The following is an 18,560-nucleotide window of genomic DNA, read 5'->3' on the forward strand; positions in this document are numbered from 1 at the left end:
CAGTAGGGAAACTTTCATTGATATTTTAAAGAATTATTTGACATAAATGCCCTTAAAAGGGGGGGGGGACTTCCTGGAGGTCCATCTGAAATGAAGCGAACATACTGGGCTTATGATGGGTCCTTCAACTATTCTGAATATTACCTTGCATGTGCAAGAAAATCTAGTGAGGTGCCAAATCTTCATTAAGAAAAAAACAGTATTGTATATGAAAAGACCAAATCACAAAAGACTTTTGCCAGATACAGATCCATTTGCTGAAGTGAAGATTCATGAGTTGCTTAATTCCTCCTGTCAAGGGGGTTTAGAAGAACTGGATTTTCGGGGTGGATCCCTGGGGCTCACATGAACAACAACCCACATTTCAGACAGGGCTTGGATGGATTAAGAAGGTCCTGTGTACAAGGCTCTAAAAAGTTTTTGAATTCTGGTTTCATTTAGTAATCAGAACCAGGTGAATAAAATAAAATATTTCCTTCACTAGAGAACAGAAAAATAACACATCTTCAAAGCTTATTGATTTTTTTTGGATTGGTGCTGGGGGAGGTGCATTCAGGGGAAGTGGGCTGGTACACAGAAATCTCAGGCTGCCAGCAATTTCTGGCTAAATGCAGCTTCTGTTTTTACAGCTTACTTAGGGAGAGCTGTTAGTTTTTCTAAGCATAAACCAGGCATTGGTTCTCTAAGCTCAATGTTTAGGCTACAAAGCACATCCAACAGTCTTACATACCTACCTTTAGAAAAGGAATGGTTTGACCTCAAACTCCGCAAGCTCTCTAGTCTATTACCATACTTGGAGAACACCTAAGCAAAGCCCTTTGGAAGTGTAAAGGGTAACTGGAATGCTAAATACCAGCCACTATGTCCTAGAAAAATAAATCCTTAATTCTCAGCCAGGTACACCTGCTTTGGACCAGGTTTATTAGTGTTATATGTATCTTTTCTTTTCAAATGGATAGTTTTACTCACAGAGTTTTCTTTCTGCTCAATGCTTGCTATTTTTATCTTACCTTAAAAACCCTGAGATCAGGCCTGGCACCAGACTTTTAAGGCAACTCAGGAAAGGGTGATGGCTGGCTTCCCACTGGTCCGTTTCTGAACTCCATAAGCTCAGATGTTAGAATCACATCAGAGGGCAGGGTAAGGAGGGAGGCCTAGTATACGTTAAGTAGTTCACCAAGAGGAAAGAAGGGTGAGCAGGGTGTGAGGAGAAGGCTGAGGCTAAGCAATGCCATGGAGGTTAAGCCAGGAGAGGCTGTTTTAGTACATTATTGCCTGGATTAAAGCCATACAGGCAACTTTGGGCAAAACTCTGGTTATTTAGTTTTCTTCCCCAGCTTCCCCTTCTTTCTACTCTATTCTCTGCCTCTGTCTCTGCACATATTTTTCCTTACCTTTGAGCTTCCACTTGGGTTTGGTCAATGTTGGGGCAATGGTGCAGGAATGAAGGGCATCTAGCAAATGACATCTAGCAAAATGGCAACAGAAATCTGTGAGTGATCTTATTCCTTCAATCCCATGCAGGAACTCTATTACTAACCTTGCAATTTGATTGGCAAAAATAACACACTGTTATTTTAATTAGCATTTCTGAGATTACTACTGAAGTTGAGCATTTTTATATTTCTACTGGCCACAAATATCTCTTCTTTGGAAACTGCCTTTCCACACCCTCCTTAACCAATTTAAAATTTTGAGTGCTCATCTATTTCTCATCTAAAGAATACTGATCCCATGTTTGTCATAAATACTGTGAGTTTTTCACCAGGTTTTCATTTGTATTATACTTCTGTTTATTTTTCAACACATAGGTACTTTAAAAAAATCATCAATATTTTAATTAGAGTTTATACCTTTTATGGTTTAATGCTTATAAGTCTCATCTATACCTGTAATTCTTATGTATAACAAAATCCTTCATCCAGTTGGAATTTATTTTGGTGCATAATATAAAGTCAAGATATAATTTTAATTATTTATTTTCCAAAAATACCTTTGGACGGGTCCTAATTATGAAGGGACTTGAATTCTCTTAGGAGAACTTTGGAATTTGTTCTATGAGAATACTTTGAAGGTGTGGAAGCTGAATTTTTGGATTTTCCTTTGCTTGCTATGCAGTGAATCCAATAGGATGCTCCAAAACTAGAGGACTAGAGGACTGAGAGGTGGTGGTTTAAAAGTGCCAAAAATTAGATGAAATTATAGTGTTTCAATGACTATTTTTATGCTGCTCTTTGAGTCTAATGCCCTTTTCTAGAAGATAGCACCCAAAGTATTAACATTCTCATATGGAGACATTAAAATATCAACAATGACTCTGTAATGCCTTTACATCACTAACAACTATTCTTTCTCCTCTTCCTCCCTCCCCTCCTTCTTCTCTTCTTTCTCCTCTCTCTCTCTCTATCTTTCTTTTAGACCTAGAATAAAGTTCCTAGCACAGAATTGATTACTAGCTAGGAAACCAAAGGTAAATCCTTCATCTCTTTGAACATCAGTAACTTATCTATAAGATGAAACTAATAGTATCAAGCTCATGGATTGTATTATCCTATGATATGGATATCTGAATACTTTGTTACCATTTTGTATTATAAATAATATTAATGAACAATGTTTATTTACCATTTAAATTGCTTCCTGACCATATGATAGACACTACAGGCTACATTAATTTAATTTTTTTTATTTTAGGAATATGGCCTATATCTTATATTTATGTAACGTCCAGGATGATACCAAGAACAATTCACACTAAACACTTTTGGTTATTTGCTTAGTATTTTAATTAGCACAGGAAAGTAATGTATTCATTGTCTGAAGGGGTTACTTCAACACTTAGGGTGAAGCTGTCCTCAAGGAGTACCCACAAGGCAGTGATGTGGGCGCAATGAAACCTCAAGAACAGCAGATATTTCTCTAGAGAATGACTCTCGTCTTGTGGACACTCAGCAACCATTTTGAACTCATTATGTTAGGGAGTAAAGCAATAAACATTTAAAAAATGTTTTATTTATTTATTTGACAGAGAGAGAGAGAGAGAGAGAGAGAATTTGTGAGCACAATCAGAGGGAGTGGCAGGCAGAGGGAGAACAGGCTTCCCACCAAGTAGGGAGCCCAATGCAGGAGTCATCCCAGAACCCTGAGATCATGACTTGAGCCAAAAGCAGACACTCAACTGATTGAGCCACCCAGGTGCCCCAGAACAAACCTTTGATGTAAGATTATTATCTCAATTTTACAGAGGAGGTTGCAGAATTCCAGGGAGCAAAGTGACTGGCACAGTTGGCAAAGTTAGGTATCCCTACCTGGCTTTGTGCCCCTAGAGTGGGAGCTTGCCTCAGGGAGGCCTGAGAATGTCTGAGTGCATCCATCTCCACAGTTGGGATGCTTCCAGGCCCAGCATTGGGGAATTGTGCAGCAGAGAGCATTCTTTTATCTTGAATTTCTGGGAAGCATCAATCTCAAAGAGGACTTCCAGAAGACTCTATCTGCCACTTTCCTGATCTCATTTATTAGTTGCCAGAGTATTTGAAAAGGGAGAGATTGGTAGAAAGTAGAGCAATATAAAATACACACTTGAGGGTCATTAAGTGTCAGGCACTGAGCAAAGCACTTTCATGTGGATAGGTGGCATTTAATTGGTTTTTCTTTTTGGTCTTTTTAAAAAAAAAATTAAAGATTTTATTTATTTGTTCATGAGAGACACACAGAGAGAGGCAGGGGCACAGGCAGAAGGAGAAGTAGGCTCCATGCAGGGAGCCCAACATGGGACTCAATCCCAGAACTCCAGGATCACACCCTGGGCCAAAGGCAAGCGTTAAGCCGCTAAGCCACCCAGGGATCCTCATCTTTTTGGTCTTTTAAAAATTGGTAAAATATAATACAGGAAAACAAAACAGAAAACAGCGGTTTATCACAAAGAGAAAATTCAAACAGATATCACCAAGGTTAAAATGCAGAACACTGCTAGTACCCCATACCCTAGGACTCCTCCTTGCAGTGTCCACCCACTCACCATCACCTTCCCCACTCTCAAGATGACTACAATTTTGACTCTTATGGTTAATCCTTTTTTTTTGTACTTTTTGAAATACATCAGTTGAGCATGCATCCATAAACCCTACAGTTTTTGCTGTCTTGGTTTTTAAACCTTATATGATGGTTTCATTCATATGTGGAATCTAAGAAACAACACAGATGAGCATAGGAGAAGGGAAGGAAAAGCAAGATAAAAACAGAGAGGAAGGAAAACCCTAAGAAATGCTTAACTATAGGAAACAAACTGAGGGTTGTTGGAGGGGAGGTGAGTGGGAGGTGGGGTAATTCGGTGGTGGGTATTAGATATAATGAGCACTGGGCGTTATATGCAACTGATGAATAGCTAATTTCCATCCCTGAGACTAGTAATTCACTATATGTTAACTAAATTGAGCTTAAAAAAACAACTAAGAAATAAACCTTATATGAATGGAATTGTACAGTATGTACTCCTCATGTTTGGCATATTAGCTCATAAGGATTCATCTATGTTGTTTCCCATAGATGAAGGTTGCTCACATCCTTTATTGCATTTTAGGAATATACCACAATTAATTTATACACCCTACTTTTGATGGACATTTGGATCCTTACCAGGTTTTAGCTATTATGAGTGAAACTGCTATGAATATTGGTGTACAGGTTTCTTGGTGCATGTTAACATGCATTTCTATTGGGAATGGAATTGCTGGGTCATAGAGTCTGTGTATAGTCAACTTTAATGGATAATGCCAAATATTGCTTCTTACAACCTTTCTTATCTTGGACATCAGAAACTCTGAATATGCTGATTCCAGGATTTTTTTTTTAATTTTTTAAAATTTATTTATTTATTTATGATAGTCACAGAGAGAGAGAGAGGCAGAGGGAGAAGCAGGCTCCATGCACCGGGAGCCCGACGTGGGATTCGATCCCGGGTCTCCAAGATCGCGCCCTGGGCCAAAGGCAGGCGCCAAACCGCTGCGCCACCCAGGGGTCCCTGATTCCAGGATTTTAATAGGAATTCTCCAGGAGTCTGAATCTCATGTCTTTGATTTCAAGATTCTCTTTATGAGTTGGGCTCCAGGGGGAGAACCTGGAAAACCCCCCCTGAAATGTACGCTTAATTTGCAGGTAGTGCAGACAGTTCAAAAGCAAATAATAATTTTTAAAAAAGGCTTTAAATTTCCTTGTCCAGCCTTATTCGTTTAAATGCATAAATAACATGAGCGCCAAGCAAGCAGTTGGTTTAACTGGGCAAAAAAAACGGCTGATGTAGGAGAGACTCCAGTCCAGGGGGCTCTCTGGGACCAGCAAGTTCACAGCCCAGAAAGCAGAGGCAGCTCCGCCTGGGTTTTGGCTTCGAGTCCAAGGGCGCCCTTGGAGCCGGTGGCGCGAGGCGGGACCGCGCGGGCCGGGATCCCCGGCGCGGAGGGATCCACAGGACCCGGAGGCGGGGCGCCAGGCGGGGGACGCGCTGCTTGTTGCCGAGCAACGGAGCGCGTTCTTCCTTCCCGGAGAGCCTGTCCGAGCCCACGGCCGCTCGGCCGCGGGGGAGGCCGTTTGGATACCCCGCTGGGCGGCGGCAGTGTCAACCTCCTCGCCGTCCGAACGGGCGCTGGGGCGTCCCCGCGGCAGACCGGTGAGAGGCGGACTGCGGGGCTGCTGACCCGCGTGGGAGGCTTCGATATTGGGGCGGGGCAGGCGTCCCCGTTCTCCCTCTTCAATCCACACTCACCTCAGAAAATCCGCGCAGAAGATCGGGCTGGGGTTGAGCAGGGGTTGGGGCCGGAGTAGGGGCTGGGATGCCCTCGGCAAGAGTGAAAAGCTGGTGGATGGGGACCTCCACGCTGCGGGGAAAGAAGAGGCGTTCGGAAGGCCAAAGACTGGGCGGAATCAGAGGGAATGTGGCGAGGGGGAGGGCACCGTGGAGGGAATTTAATTTCCAACTGCCTGACCTTTCCTGGTCTCCCTTGACAGGAGCCGGTTGTTTTGGGCAAACCTTACACACCGTTAGGTGATCTCCTCCGCTGGGGTCAGTGTGCCTAATTTTGGAACAGGAAACCGTTTCTTGTGTGTGGCCCCAAAACCTCTTTGGTGGGCGGTGGGACGCTGTAGGCTTAGTGCAGGGATTATCCAGCATCAAAGACCACAGACCCACAGCGAAACTGTTAGGAACTACCACTGCAGGATTTTAAAGGACTTCAGTAGTTCTCTTTACTCTTCGACTTTCAAATATGAAAATTCAACAAATTGTTTATTTCCCGTTTACAGGTTTATAAAGGTATAATTTCCATAAACTGCACAGAAGGTACACATTAGTAGTTAGTATAATGTATTACAGTATAATGTACGTACAGGTGTACAGTTTGATAAGTTTTGACAGATGTATACACTTCTGAAACAATTACTGCAATCAAGATAACTGAACCCTTTTTTCCCCCCAAGTTTTTATTTAAATTCCTGATAACTGGGCAGCCCAGGTGGCTCTACGGTTTAGCGCCGCCTTCAGTCCAGGGCGTGTCCTGGAGACCCGGGATCGAGTCCCTCCTCGGGCTCCCTGCATGGAGCCTGCTTCTCCCTCTGCCTGTGTCTCTGCCCCCCCACCCCCGGCTCATAAATAAATAAATAAACTCTTAAAAAATAAATTCCTGATAACTGAACCTTTTCATTCCTCTGCTCCCTTTGGTATCCATCCTCATTCTCACCTGCTCCTAATGCCCCCAACCAACTGCTGATCTGCTATGTGACACCACAGAATAGACAGAATAGGTTGCATTTTCTAGAATTTTATATAAATGGAAGCATACGATGTATACTGTTTTGTATCTGGCTTCCTTTATTCAGCAAAATGATTTGCCTGGACTTTTGCTTTGATGACTGTCTGGTAGCTTTATAGTAAATTTTGAAATTTGGTCATGTAAGTCCTCTAGTTTTTAAAAAAGTCACTTTAACTATTTTGGATAATTATTTGAATTTGTGTATATATTTTAGAATCAGTTTGTGATTTCTGTAAAAAAAAAAGCCTGCTGGAATTTTGATTGGGATTGCATGGAATCTATAAATGTATTTGGGGAGAACTGCCATTTTAACAATGTTGAATCTTCTAGTTAACAAACATGGTTTGGAATTTTATGTAGGTCTTTAATTTCTCTTGGCAATGTTTTGAAATTTTCAGTGTAGAGATTTTGGACATCTTTTGTTGGGTTCTCAATTATTTTATGTCTTTTTGAGCATTATTTTCCAATTGTTTGATCTAGCATATTAAAATACAGTTGATTTTGTATGTTAACTTGTATTGTACAACCTTGGTAAGTCACTTGTTAGCACTAGGAATTGTTTTATAGATTCCTTAGAATTTTTGACCTAAAAATCATGTCCCTGTAAATAGGAACAGTTTTCCTTTTTCCCTTTCAATCTATTCCTTTTATTTCTTTTCCTTGCCATATTGCGATGGCTAGGACCTCCAGTACAATGTTGAATGGATGTAGTAAGAGTTGAGGCACTTTTTAATATTTTGTGAACCGATATAAAGGTGTCTGCTTCCTTGCTTTTATAAACAATGTTACAATGAACAATGTTAAAAAAAAAGAGTTTAGGCATTTTGCCTAGTGTTCAATTTTAATGGGAAAGTAAAAATATAATATTAGCTATAAGGCTTTTGTAAATTCTCTTTATCAGATTGAAGATGTGTCCTATGAAGCATATTCACATTAACTTCTTTATTATTATCATGAATGTGTGTTGGATTTTGTCAAATGATTTTCCACTATCTTTTAAAATGATCTTAAGTTTTCTTCTATTTTCTATTCATACTGTGAACTATATTGATTTTCAAATGTTAAATCAATTTTTCAACCCTGGGATAAACTCCATACCATCAGAATATATTATACATTAAAATATATTTTTGAATTTGATATACTACTATTTTATTAAAGATTTCTGGATCTATATTCATGAAGGATATTGGTAACATAATTTCCCTTTTAGAAGAATGCCTTTGTGAGGTTTGGAAAGTAAATTCCTTCCTCCTCTACTTTCTGAAAATATTTGTGTAAGTTTGGTGTTATTTCTTTCTTGAGTGTTTGAGAGAATCATCTGTGCCTGGATTATAAGTGTCTTTGTGGTAAGATTTTTGGTAATGAATAAGGTTATTTAATATAGGCCTATTACAATTTTCTGTTTTTTTTTTAAAGACTTTATTTTTTTTTAAATTTTTATTTATTTATGATAGTCACAGAGAGAGAGAGAGAGGCAGAGACACAGGCAGAGGGAGAAGCAGGCTCCATGCACCGGGAGCCTGATGTGGGATTCGATCCCGGGTCTCCAGGATCGCGCCCTGGGCCAAAGGCAGGCGCTAAACTGCTGCGCCACCCAGGGATCCCCAATTTTCTGTTTCTTATGTTAATTTTAGTAAATTGAAAATTTCAGGGATTTGACCAATTTATCTACATTGTTTGGATTTGTTGTGAAGTTGTCATATTTTCTTTTTTTTTTTTAGTTGTCATATTTTCTTGTTACCTTTTAATATCTTTAGGATCTGTAGTGAAAAGTGCTTTTTTATTCCTGATATTGGTGATTTTATTCTCTCATTTATTCTTAAGCAGTCTGTGTAAAGGTTTTAAGAATTTTGTTGATGTTATTAAAGAACTAGCTCTTGGCTTTTAGTTTCTTTGATAATTTTTCTGTTCTGTGTTTGATTTATGACGTTATACTTAAATCCTTCTGTTTACTTTGGGTACACTTTACTCCTCTTTTCTAGATTCTTTTTTTTTTTTTTAAGATTTTATTTATTTATTCATAGAGACACACGGGGGTGGGGGGGGGGAGAGAGAGGTAGAGGGAGAAGCAGGCTCCATGCAGGGAGCCGGATGTGGGACCTGATCCCGGGTCTCCAGGATCACACCCCAGGCTGCAGGCGGCGCTAAACCGCTGCGCCACCGGAGCTGCCCTTTTCCTAGATTCTTTAGGTAGAACCTTAGGTTATTGATTTTAGGCGTTTCTTCTTTTTGATTTAAGCTAAGCTATACTGTTCCTTTTAATCACTACATTGGCTGCATCCCACACATTTTAATATGTTGTATTTTCATTATTATTTAGTCTAAAATATTTTCTAATCTTTAATATTTTTTTGTATTCCATTATGCTGTCTACTGATTTTTTTCCTTACACTTTTTTGTATTGCTTCAAAAAACTGTTTCTCTAGGTATACATTCTTAACATCTCACAGTCTAGAGTTAATATTGAACTAGTTCACATGGAATGCAAAAACCTGATGACAGGGCAGCCCGGGTAGCCCAGCGGTTTAGCGCCACCTTTGATCCAGGGCGTGATCCCGGAGACCTGGGATCGAGTCCCACGTCCGGCTCCCAGCGTCGAACCTGCTTCTCCCTCTGCCTGTGTCTCTGCCTCTCTCTCTCTCTCTCTCTCTCTCTCTCTCTGTCTCTATGAATAAATAAATAAAATCTTAAAGAAAAAAAACCCTAATGACCCTACCCCAGTCTTTTTGGTTCTTGTCACATATGTTACATCTGTATATATATATAGACACCCCACAAAATGGGATTTTCATACAAATAAGGCTAAAAAATGATCTTTTAAACTTACTCAGATATTTGCTGTTTTTGATCTTCTTCATTCATTCATTCCTGAAGATTCAGATTTTCATCTTGTATACTTTCCCTTGTATAATTTTTTCTCTGTCTGAAGACATTTCTTTATTATTTCTTATAATTTTCTAGTTTGCTGGTGAGCAATTCTTCTACTTGTCTTGTGTCTGAATATGTCTTCATATTGCCTTCATTTTTAAAAGAATATGCTTGCTACTGCATTGACAGTTCTTTGCTTTTTTAGCGTATTACACACCTTGTCTCACTGTCTTTTGGTTTCAGTGGTTTTTAGTAGGAAGTTTTTGTCATTTGAATTGTTTCCCTAAAAATAATGTATTGTTTTTCTCTGTCTGCTCTCAGTTTTTTATCTCTGTCTTTGATTTCCAGGAGCTTACATATGGTTTTCTTTGGTTTTTATCCTGCTTGGAATGTACTGGGTTTCATAATTCTATAAATTTAGGTATTTCTTCAGATTTGAGATGTTTTCAGTTATTTCTTTAAGCTTTTTTTCACCCCAATCTTCTCTCTCCTTTTCAGATACTGCTTACCCATGTGTTAGAACTTGTGATACCACTTCATAAGGCTTTGAGGCTGTTCCCTGCATGCTGCCCCACCCCCACTGAGCTTTTTTCTTTCTTTTTAAAATATTGGATAATTTCTGTTGATTTATCTTCCAATTCACCGACTATTTTCTCTGGCCCGTTAGTCCAATTTTTATTGAAAGTATTGTATTTTTCAGATATAAAATTTCTATATATTTTTATTTCTTTTTATAAAAAAGATTTTATTTATTTATTTGACACAGAGAGAGAGGACAAGCAGGGGGAGCAGCAGGCAGAGGGAGAGGGAGAAGCAGGCTCCCCACCAAGCAAGGAGCCCAATGCAGGGCTCTAGTTCAGGACCCTGGGATCATGACCCAAGCCAAAGGCAGATGCTCAACCGACTGAGACACCCAGACACTCCTTCACTTATGTTTCTATCTTAACATTTTCTATCTTTTTATTCATCATCAGCATATCTCCCTTTATTTTGTTGAGTATAGTTATAATAGTTGCCCTAAAGTCCTTGTTTAATAATTTCAACTTCTGTGTTGTCTCCAGGCTGGCATCTGTGCATTTTGTTTGCCCTTGAGAATGGGTCACATTTTCCTGGATCTTTTTATGCTGAGTAGTTTTTCTTAATATATCCTGGGCATTGTTAATGTTTTATTGTGTAGACTCTGGATTCTGTTATATGCCTCTGAAGAATGTTGATGTTTTTTATTTGGCAAGCAATTTACCGTTACATGTAAGCTCTATCTCACTCTCTATGATTGGAAGTATAGCTAAATCTCACTTTAGCTTTTGAAGCCATTGTTGGGTTGCTTTGAGTTAGTCCTATGTATGCATAGTTCAGAGGTTAGTCTGGACTTATGTGGGGTTTAGACACAGAATTAGGGGATTACCATATCTGGCTCTCTCTTCTTTGGGATATTTTTTTCTCATGCCTCAGTGGTGGTTGTTGCCAGGGCTCTTTTCTCTGATTTGTCTGGCCAGAATGATGAAAGGCTTTCTATCAAAGTTTTTGCCCCCTGCTCTATGCCATTCTACAGTATGGATGGCATTTAGGGAAAGGCCACGGTAAACCTGGAAACTCGTTTCTGGGCCAGTGTTTCCACAAGTGTCTACTCTCCTCCACAATGCTTGCTTCTAAGAATCCTCAAGTATTTGTTTTTTATATTTTGCCCAGAGTTTATCAACAGTTAGTGGAGGATTTTCAATAAATGTAGATGTAGAACTTCAACAAATTGCTTTTGAATTTGAAAGCATACAGCACTTAACATGTCAAAAGCATGATGATATAATAATAAAACTATCTTTTTTCCTATCTTGGCTATTTAAGCAAATTAGATGAAAGAAGTTCAAGAAGGAAAGACAGAGGAGTAAAAGGCAGGGAGATGTTTGTTGTTCCATTGCCTGTTATGTATTTATGTTTGTATGAATATATGTATATCACAAAGGCTATGGGGATATTCTAGGTACTGGTTATAACAATAGAATAAGTTTTTAGAGTCTTGACATTTCTATGGGCTTCTGAATAGAAAAAAGCTTTTTGTGAGCTTGAAGACAGCTTTTCTCTATTTTTCTATATAATTTTTAAACAGCATAAGTGTGAGTTACTATTATTGATATTATTAAGATTAAAGGTCCCAAAACAAATATTATAGAAAGCATGAAAAATAGAAAAAATACCATTATCTTATTCTTTTAGCAAAGTTATAAAATGATCATATATTTTCTATTAAGCTTTCTGATGAATTATAATCAGTGCAAAACTAGATCTCACTTCCACCACTGATATTTCAAGAATAAGTAATTATTTTCAGAATATTTTTATTTTCCTTGCAATATGAAAACTTTACAAGATGTGATAGATTTTCCTTGGACTTAGATATTTCTTTTGGAACCTTAGTGTGCATTGGAAGTTGATGTTGATATGAAATTGAGGAAGTGAATTGAGATAATATTTGGCCAAGGACGCAAGAGAACCTAAATCTTGTCCTTAATGTGTCACCTTTCCCACTGAGGTACCCATGACCATATATAGAAGAGGTCAAGGCCTCCATATAACCTGGCTCGCTTTGGCTCTATTCTCAACATGATAATCTGATGAACTAGGCCTCACATATGAAGGATTCCTTTCCCTGTATGAGGTGGTTCCATGTAGCTTAGAACCAAGTTATCTGGTGATCTGCTCTGTTTATTTCTACCTTAGTTGAGGTCTAGAGCAGCGTATGGATCTTCTGTTCCAATTGGAGGAACAGCCACACCTGCAAGAAACAGCAACCTGCCCCAGAATCTATCATGCTGTATAATCCTCTCATTAGCTGTCTTTGGGCCTTTAGTTATTTGTGGCTGGAGAGCTTTCTCATGTCTTATCATACCTTGTAGGAGAGGAGACTGTTTAGGCACTGAACCTCCTGGGAGAGGACAAAGAAAAAGAGTTCCAATAACTGGAAAAGAAGCTGAGTGAAATTACTGCTCAGGTCGCAAAGATTTCCAGCACATTCTGTCCCATTTTAAAGTTTAAAATACACTTAACCTGGATTGTGAGCAGCAGGCTTGACACCTTAATAATTTGGGGGAAAGCTAATTATTTTTACCTGAGAATCTCCAAACCAGAACTGATCTCTTTCTTTTAATGAATTGCTACCAAGAAAAAGAGAACATGTTATTTCCCCCATGAGATTAATGTTTAAAAGACATTTTACATATTTTGCAGTGTTGAGGGGTGGGTGTGGGGGAAAAAAGGCACCAAGCTTCGATGGACTGACTGCCCCATTTTGCAGTTGAGATACCACCTATTTTGAAAATACAATAGAAGTCTCTGTTAAAGTTAGAAGTTCTATAGCCTATTGGTTTATTTTTATGTGAGAAGAGCAACTGTCCTATGAAGAGCTCAAGGGAATATACCGAGAAATGTTAAACAATGAACACTTGATAAACTTCAATAGCGAACCAAGGGCCTGAGAGAAGTTGGGAAGGAAATATGAAGCAGGAACTAAGAAACAAAAGGGAAGTGCAGTTGGGAGAGTCAAGTCAGATTCTCATCAGGTATTAATGTGCTTCTTTCTGTTCTGTGGTCTCTTCCAGTTACAGTCTTTTGTAGGAAGAAATGCAGATGGTGTCGGTGTGACCATATTACCACCTGTGCAAACAATAATAGCCAATACACTATGAGGAGGATTATACAGCATGTTTTATAAAAAGGGAAACTTCCTTAAGGGTTTTAGAAATCATTTCTAATGTGCACATACTATGGTGCAGAACTGAGCAAACAACATATTATTTTCACTTTTTAATATGAATTCTGGTTATGGATAGAACTGAGCTATTCAAGGTCTAAGGATTGGTGGAGATGGGTAGAGAAACCAAACCTATTGATTCCCAGGTGAGAGCTCTGCCATGTAGCAAGGTCTTCTGTTTGAGAATCAGCAGATATTAGAGATTAAAAGCATTTTTTAATATGATTAAAAGTCATATTGCTTTTGCTCTAAATATAGAGGCTAAGTAGGATGTTTTGTTCATATTGCCCATACTGCATGGTAAATGCAGAGATCTAAATGTGAAGATAGCCTTTTTTATGAGTTAATATAAGTCCAACCAAGAATGTGGGTAAGATGATAAAAAAAAATGCAAAGTAAAATAAATGTTTTCCACATTTAAGTTTCAAATCCATCTTATTTTGGTATATGGCATAAAACGAGGTATAATCCACCCCCCCCCCAATAATCAGCCAATTGCCTCAGCACAATTTATTGAATAATTCTTATTGCCAATTATCTTGTTAGACAAGCACTCCCTCATTTCCCTTTTTCAAAATTTTACCTAATCTATCTTGTTTATTCCTTCAGATGAGTCCATAATTACTTTTCAGAGTTCAAAAATATAATTTCTAGATTTTGATTATGATGGCATTAAACCAGTACAGTATTTTGGGAAGACCTGCTATAATATTTTATTTTTTTTCACCAAGGGACATTACTGTCTAGTCACATCTTTTAAGTCTTTCAGTAAAATTTTAAAAATTTATTCATGCAGTTTCAGTACATTTTTTGTTATGCTTATTACTGGAACTTACTCTTTTAAAAAATTATAAATGGAATTTTATCAATGTGTTTTTGAACGGATCATTTTGGTATAAAGGAAGTTATTGGTTTTTGTATAAAATTAAAAAAAATTAAATCTTTGCAGAAATTTACTATAACTCTAAACAGTTCTTTGGTGTTTAGATCTGATAGGTAGGTAATCATATTTGCAAATAATGATGATACTCCAAAGGTGTTTCTGCTTTATATTTTTTTCAAAGAACTTTGGCTTTGGGTTTCCTAATAATAATCAAATTAGCTTTCCTAATTCATTATTTTCTGCTTTTATTTTCATTGTTTTACCCTTATTTCTTAAAACTCTCCTCTTCTTGGCTTCTGTGGAACTGTTTTCCCCATTTTCCTCTCTGTTGCTTCTGCTTATTCCACCTCCCAGAGATGAATGTACCAAAGAATCTGTCATCAGGCTCTTCTCTATTTATATTTCCTGTTAGCCTGGCCTTTGTTAATGACCTGAGATCTCTCAGCATCTGAAAATCCACTTATGATCATGGATGAACTGGCCCTGCTGAATAGCAGGTTTCTTTAAAAAAAAATTATGGTAATAAATGCACATAACATAAAATTTTACCATCTTAACCATTTTTAAGTGTATAAGTCACTGAATAAAAGAAGCTTTCTTATGTACTTGACTATAACCAAGACTTCATTAAGATGATTCAAAGTTCCTATTTTATGAAGGATCTTTAATTGCTCCCATTTATTCCTTGTCATTGGCCAGATCCTATCAGTTTTACTTGTCATGTTTCTGTTTTCACTGTGCTCCACTACCAAGGCCAGGCCTTATGCTCAAGCTGTGGAGACTCTTATTTGTCTCCCTTCCTTTATTCTTTGTCCCATGCAATATCCTCCACGCACCAGATCCTATCAAGCTGTTTTCTGTTAAAAGTTTTTGAATGATTTTCAGTGGTCAGGAGAAAAAGTACAAATATTTGGCATTCAAGGCCTCATGATCTGGCTGCAGCTTACCTCTCTTTCTTCATACAGCCTGCTCTAGCTCAGGAGACATATTGAGGGAAGTGGGCTGGGTAAGGGATAGAGACACCAAAGACCGGTTGGAGAAGAAGCTGCCTCAAGAGTAGGGATTTGGCTCTTGCATTGCCAGGGCCTTCATTCCCCTCCTCCCCAGAGAACCTGCGAATCTGGAATTTTATGTGAAAATCTCTCAATTTAAAATTGTTGGTGGGGCACCTAGGCAGCCCAGTGGTTGAGCATCTGCCTTTGGCTCAGAGCATGATCCTAGGGTCCTGGGATCAAGTTCCACATCAAGCTCCCCTCCCTGGAAGCCTGCTTCTCCTTCTGCCTATGTCTTTGCCTCTCTCTCTCTCTCTCTCTCTCTCTCTCTGTCTCATGAATAAATAAAATCTTTAAAAAAATTGTTGGTGCCAATTAGAATCTTTGAAATACTTGGAGCAATTGAAAAATATGTTTGTGGGCTAGATGCATGGCACAGTTGATGGCCTCTCTTCTCTCTTAGCAGGTTTTCTTTAGATTCCCTATGTCTGTCTCTCTTGTCTGGAACTGGGACATTACATTTATGGTCTAAAGAAATGTTAAATCCAATAGGAGTTTCAGAAATTCCCACCGTAAAAAGGTTACTGCTTTAAAGGTTTTCCATAGTTCCTGTGAAAAGGCCAATGGTTGGATTTAAAATGATGTAGACTAATACTCCCTCCTGCACAAGGAGCGAGCCTTCTACCGGGAGAGGCTTTTCTGAGCTGCACTTGGATTTATCGACCGACACGAGTTTTGTTATGAATATGTAATTAATATACTGTTGTTATTTCCCAGGGCAAATCAGTCAAGATGTCCGCAGTTTCGAAGCATTTTGGACTGAAATACAAGGAAGAATCGTACATCTTTAAAGAGCTCGAGAAGATTCGCCAGGAAACGAAAAAGGATCTGCTCCGATTCAAGCAGAAGCTGGCCTCCAAGCCGGCTGTGGAGGACGCCCCCGAGGGCGGCCCCCAGGCCCCGGCCCCCAAGCCCTCGGGGCCCCCCGGCGCCGCGGCCCCCGCGGCGGCCCCCCTGCCGCAGGCCCCCCGCGGCGCAGCGCGGCCCCCGGCCCCCAGCGAGGCGGCCGCCCCCGGGAAGACCCGGCCCGGCCGGCCCCAGGACTTCTGCTGGCGGAGCTCCGCGCCCCTGCGCCACGGGCCCCGGACGCCGCCGCCGCTCATCGCCTCCAGGGCCGGCACGTCCAGACCGCTGGGCCTGACGCCGCCGCCCGCGGCCAAGGAGAGGCCCCGGGCGCGCCTGGGCCCGCGGGGCGCGCGGAGCCCGCGGAGCGCGCGGCGCCCGGGCCCCGAGCCCGTGCAGCCCCCGGCCCCCGAGCGCGGCTCGAAGCAGCAGGGGGCCGCGCCCGCACAGCCCCGCGCCGCCAAGCAGAGCGAGGGCGGCGCGGAGGCGGGCCGCGGGCCGGGGGCGGCGGGGAGGCGCACCCCGTCCGGCCGCGCGCGCTCAGCCAGCAGGACCCCCGCCGCGCCCCGGGCAGAGTCCCGGAGCCCCGCGGGGGAGCGCCCCGCCAGCGCCCGCAGCCCGCGCGGGGGATCCCGACGTCCATAGAGGAGGTCATCGCCTCCCTGCAGTCCGAGGCCCAGCTGGCCTCCGACCAGACCGTCCAGGAGCTCATACAGAGTGTCCTCGGCCACAACTACGACCTTAACATGGAAGTAGGTGAACCCCAAGGACAGTAGTAGTTCCCCTGGGCAAATGCGACCGTAGGGAACGTGGATGGCGCATCTAAGTGCACACGGCGTGTTGCACCCTAGACAAGCCAGACGCAACAGCGGGGTGTTTGTTATTCAAGTGCTTTGGCTTTCGAACTCGAATTTTTTGAATATTCCGTCGAGGGAGTGTAAACTCTTTCACTCAGTGACTATACACTCAGTGAAACAAACCGAGAAGTTATTTCAAAAATCAGTTCAAAGTACATCGGTTGTAGACCTGAGTAATACATCGCTGGTAGCCTTTCCTTTCAAAGTCTTTGTGATTATTTAGATTTGAAATAACGGAACAGAGGTCTTATATGGAACACTCGTTTTCTTAAGATTTTACTTATTTACTTATCTATCTATCATCTATCATCTATCATCTATCTATCTATCACACACAGAGAGATAGACAGAGACTTAGGCAGAGGGAGAAGCAGGCTCCCTGCAGGGAACCTGACGTGGGACTGGATTCTAGGACCCCTGAATCACCACCGGAGCCAAAGGCAGACGCTCAACCAATGAGCCACCCAGGGGCCCCCACTCAGTCACTTTCTGTTATAGCTTACCATTAGCAGTGAATTTTTATACTGAGCAGATCAATATGTTACTACTAAGAAGTTGAATTTGTAGGAGTTCTGTGATATTTTTAGCGAAAATTACTCTCTTAAAACATATATTTTTAAAGACTTTATTTATTTATTTGATAGAGGAGAGAGAGAGCACAAGGTGGTGACAGGGAGAAACAGAAGCAGACTACCAGTTGAGCAGGGAGCATGATGCAGGGCTCCATCCCAGGACCCCAGGATCATGACCTGAGCCTAAGGCAGGCACTTAACCAACTGAGCCACCCAGGTGCCCTTCTCTTAAAATATTTTAAACAATTTACTTCCTAGGCCTTCCAAATTTTAGAGATTATAAGTGATTCTTGTGTTCCAAGGAAATTGAGACGCAGTTTGTGTGCATTTTGTCCCAGCAACCTCACCAGGTGGATACCCACAAAAGCCCCATTTTACATAGGAGGTTTCCTAGCTTTAGTGATGTTAAAGGATTGGCCAGTGTCCCAAACTAAGGGATGGCAGAACTGGGATGCTACCACACGTGGCCACATCCCAGAGACTGGACTGGAAACATGCCAGAACTGTTCATTTGTTGATTGTGGTATGTCCCCAGCAGGGAACAAAGCTGGATGGGGTCATGGGTTAAGGTATTTGTCCATTATATAGACTGTGCTGTGGCAGTGACATTCAAAGCAAAAATAGTCACAAGGGAATCTGAGTCCCATAGAAGGACAGAAAAAGGGAATGGGGAGGAGAGGAGGTGGGAAGTAGGGAGAGTGGAGGGAAGGGAGGAAAAAAGAAAAAAGAGATACAGGTTTTTTTTTTTTTTTTTTTTTTTTTTTGAGAATGACAGTGAGGATGACTGGAAGAGGGAAGAAGATTGTGTTACCATGTTCTTGGCTGTAGCACCAAACCTCTTGTTAGTACACAGAATACTGCTGCCACATTATGTCTTTTAAAATGTTTCAGTCCCCAAATACAGTCTGGGCAGTAATTTAAGGAATGTGATTATACA

The 18,560-nt window shown here is 40.7% G+C and overlaps 2 protein-coding genes across 4 annotated transcripts in view; both read left to right on the forward strand.

Annotated features, from left to right (window-relative positions):
• Positions 1-5,525: 5,525 nt before the first annotated feature.
• Positions 5,526-17,308, forward strand: LOC125755546 (translation initiation factor IF-2-like). Of its 2 annotated transcripts, none has more exons than XM_049113070.1 (2): positions 5,526-5,662; positions 16,069-17,308. In XM_049113070.1, the coding sequence occupies exon 2, from the start codon at positions 16,084-16,086 to the stop codon at positions 16,837-16,839; it is 756 nt and encodes a 251-aa protein (XP_048969027.1). In that variant the 5' UTR covers positions 5,526-5,662; positions 16,069-16,083; the 3' UTR covers positions 16,840-17,308. The 2 variants fall into 2 exon arrangements, with proteins under 2 accessions (XP_048969027.1, XP_048969028.1); XM_049113071.1 differs by lacking the exon at positions 5,526-5,662 and adding an exon at positions 5,682-6,331.
• TTC6 (tetratricopeptide repeat domain 6) overlaps positions 16,817-18,560 on the forward strand; it is a 172,802-nt gene continuing 171,058 nt past the window's right edge. For both annotated transcript variants that reach the window (XM_035720011.2, XM_049113068.1), the window contains exon 1: positions 16,817-16,946. In XM_035720011.2, the coding sequence (XP_035575904.2) occupies positions 16,941-16,946 (6 nt within the window). In that variant the 5' untranslated portion in view covers positions 16,817-16,940. The remainder of the gene's footprint in view (positions 16,947-18,560) is intronic.

The sequence above is a fragment of the Canis lupus genome, chromosome 8, assembly GCF_003254725.2.
Source record: "Canis lupus dingo isolate Sandy chromosome 8, ASM325472v2, whole genome shotgun sequence".
In the NCBI taxonomy this organism is placed as follows: domain Eukaryota; kingdom Metazoa; phylum Chordata; class Mammalia; order Carnivora; family Canidae; genus Canis; species Canis lupus.

Coding starts and splice junctions, on each gene's coding strand:
- LOC125755546 (XM_049113070.1), top strand. CDS start 16,084: ATGTCCGCAGTTTCGAAGCATTTTGGACTGAAATACAAGGAAGAATCG.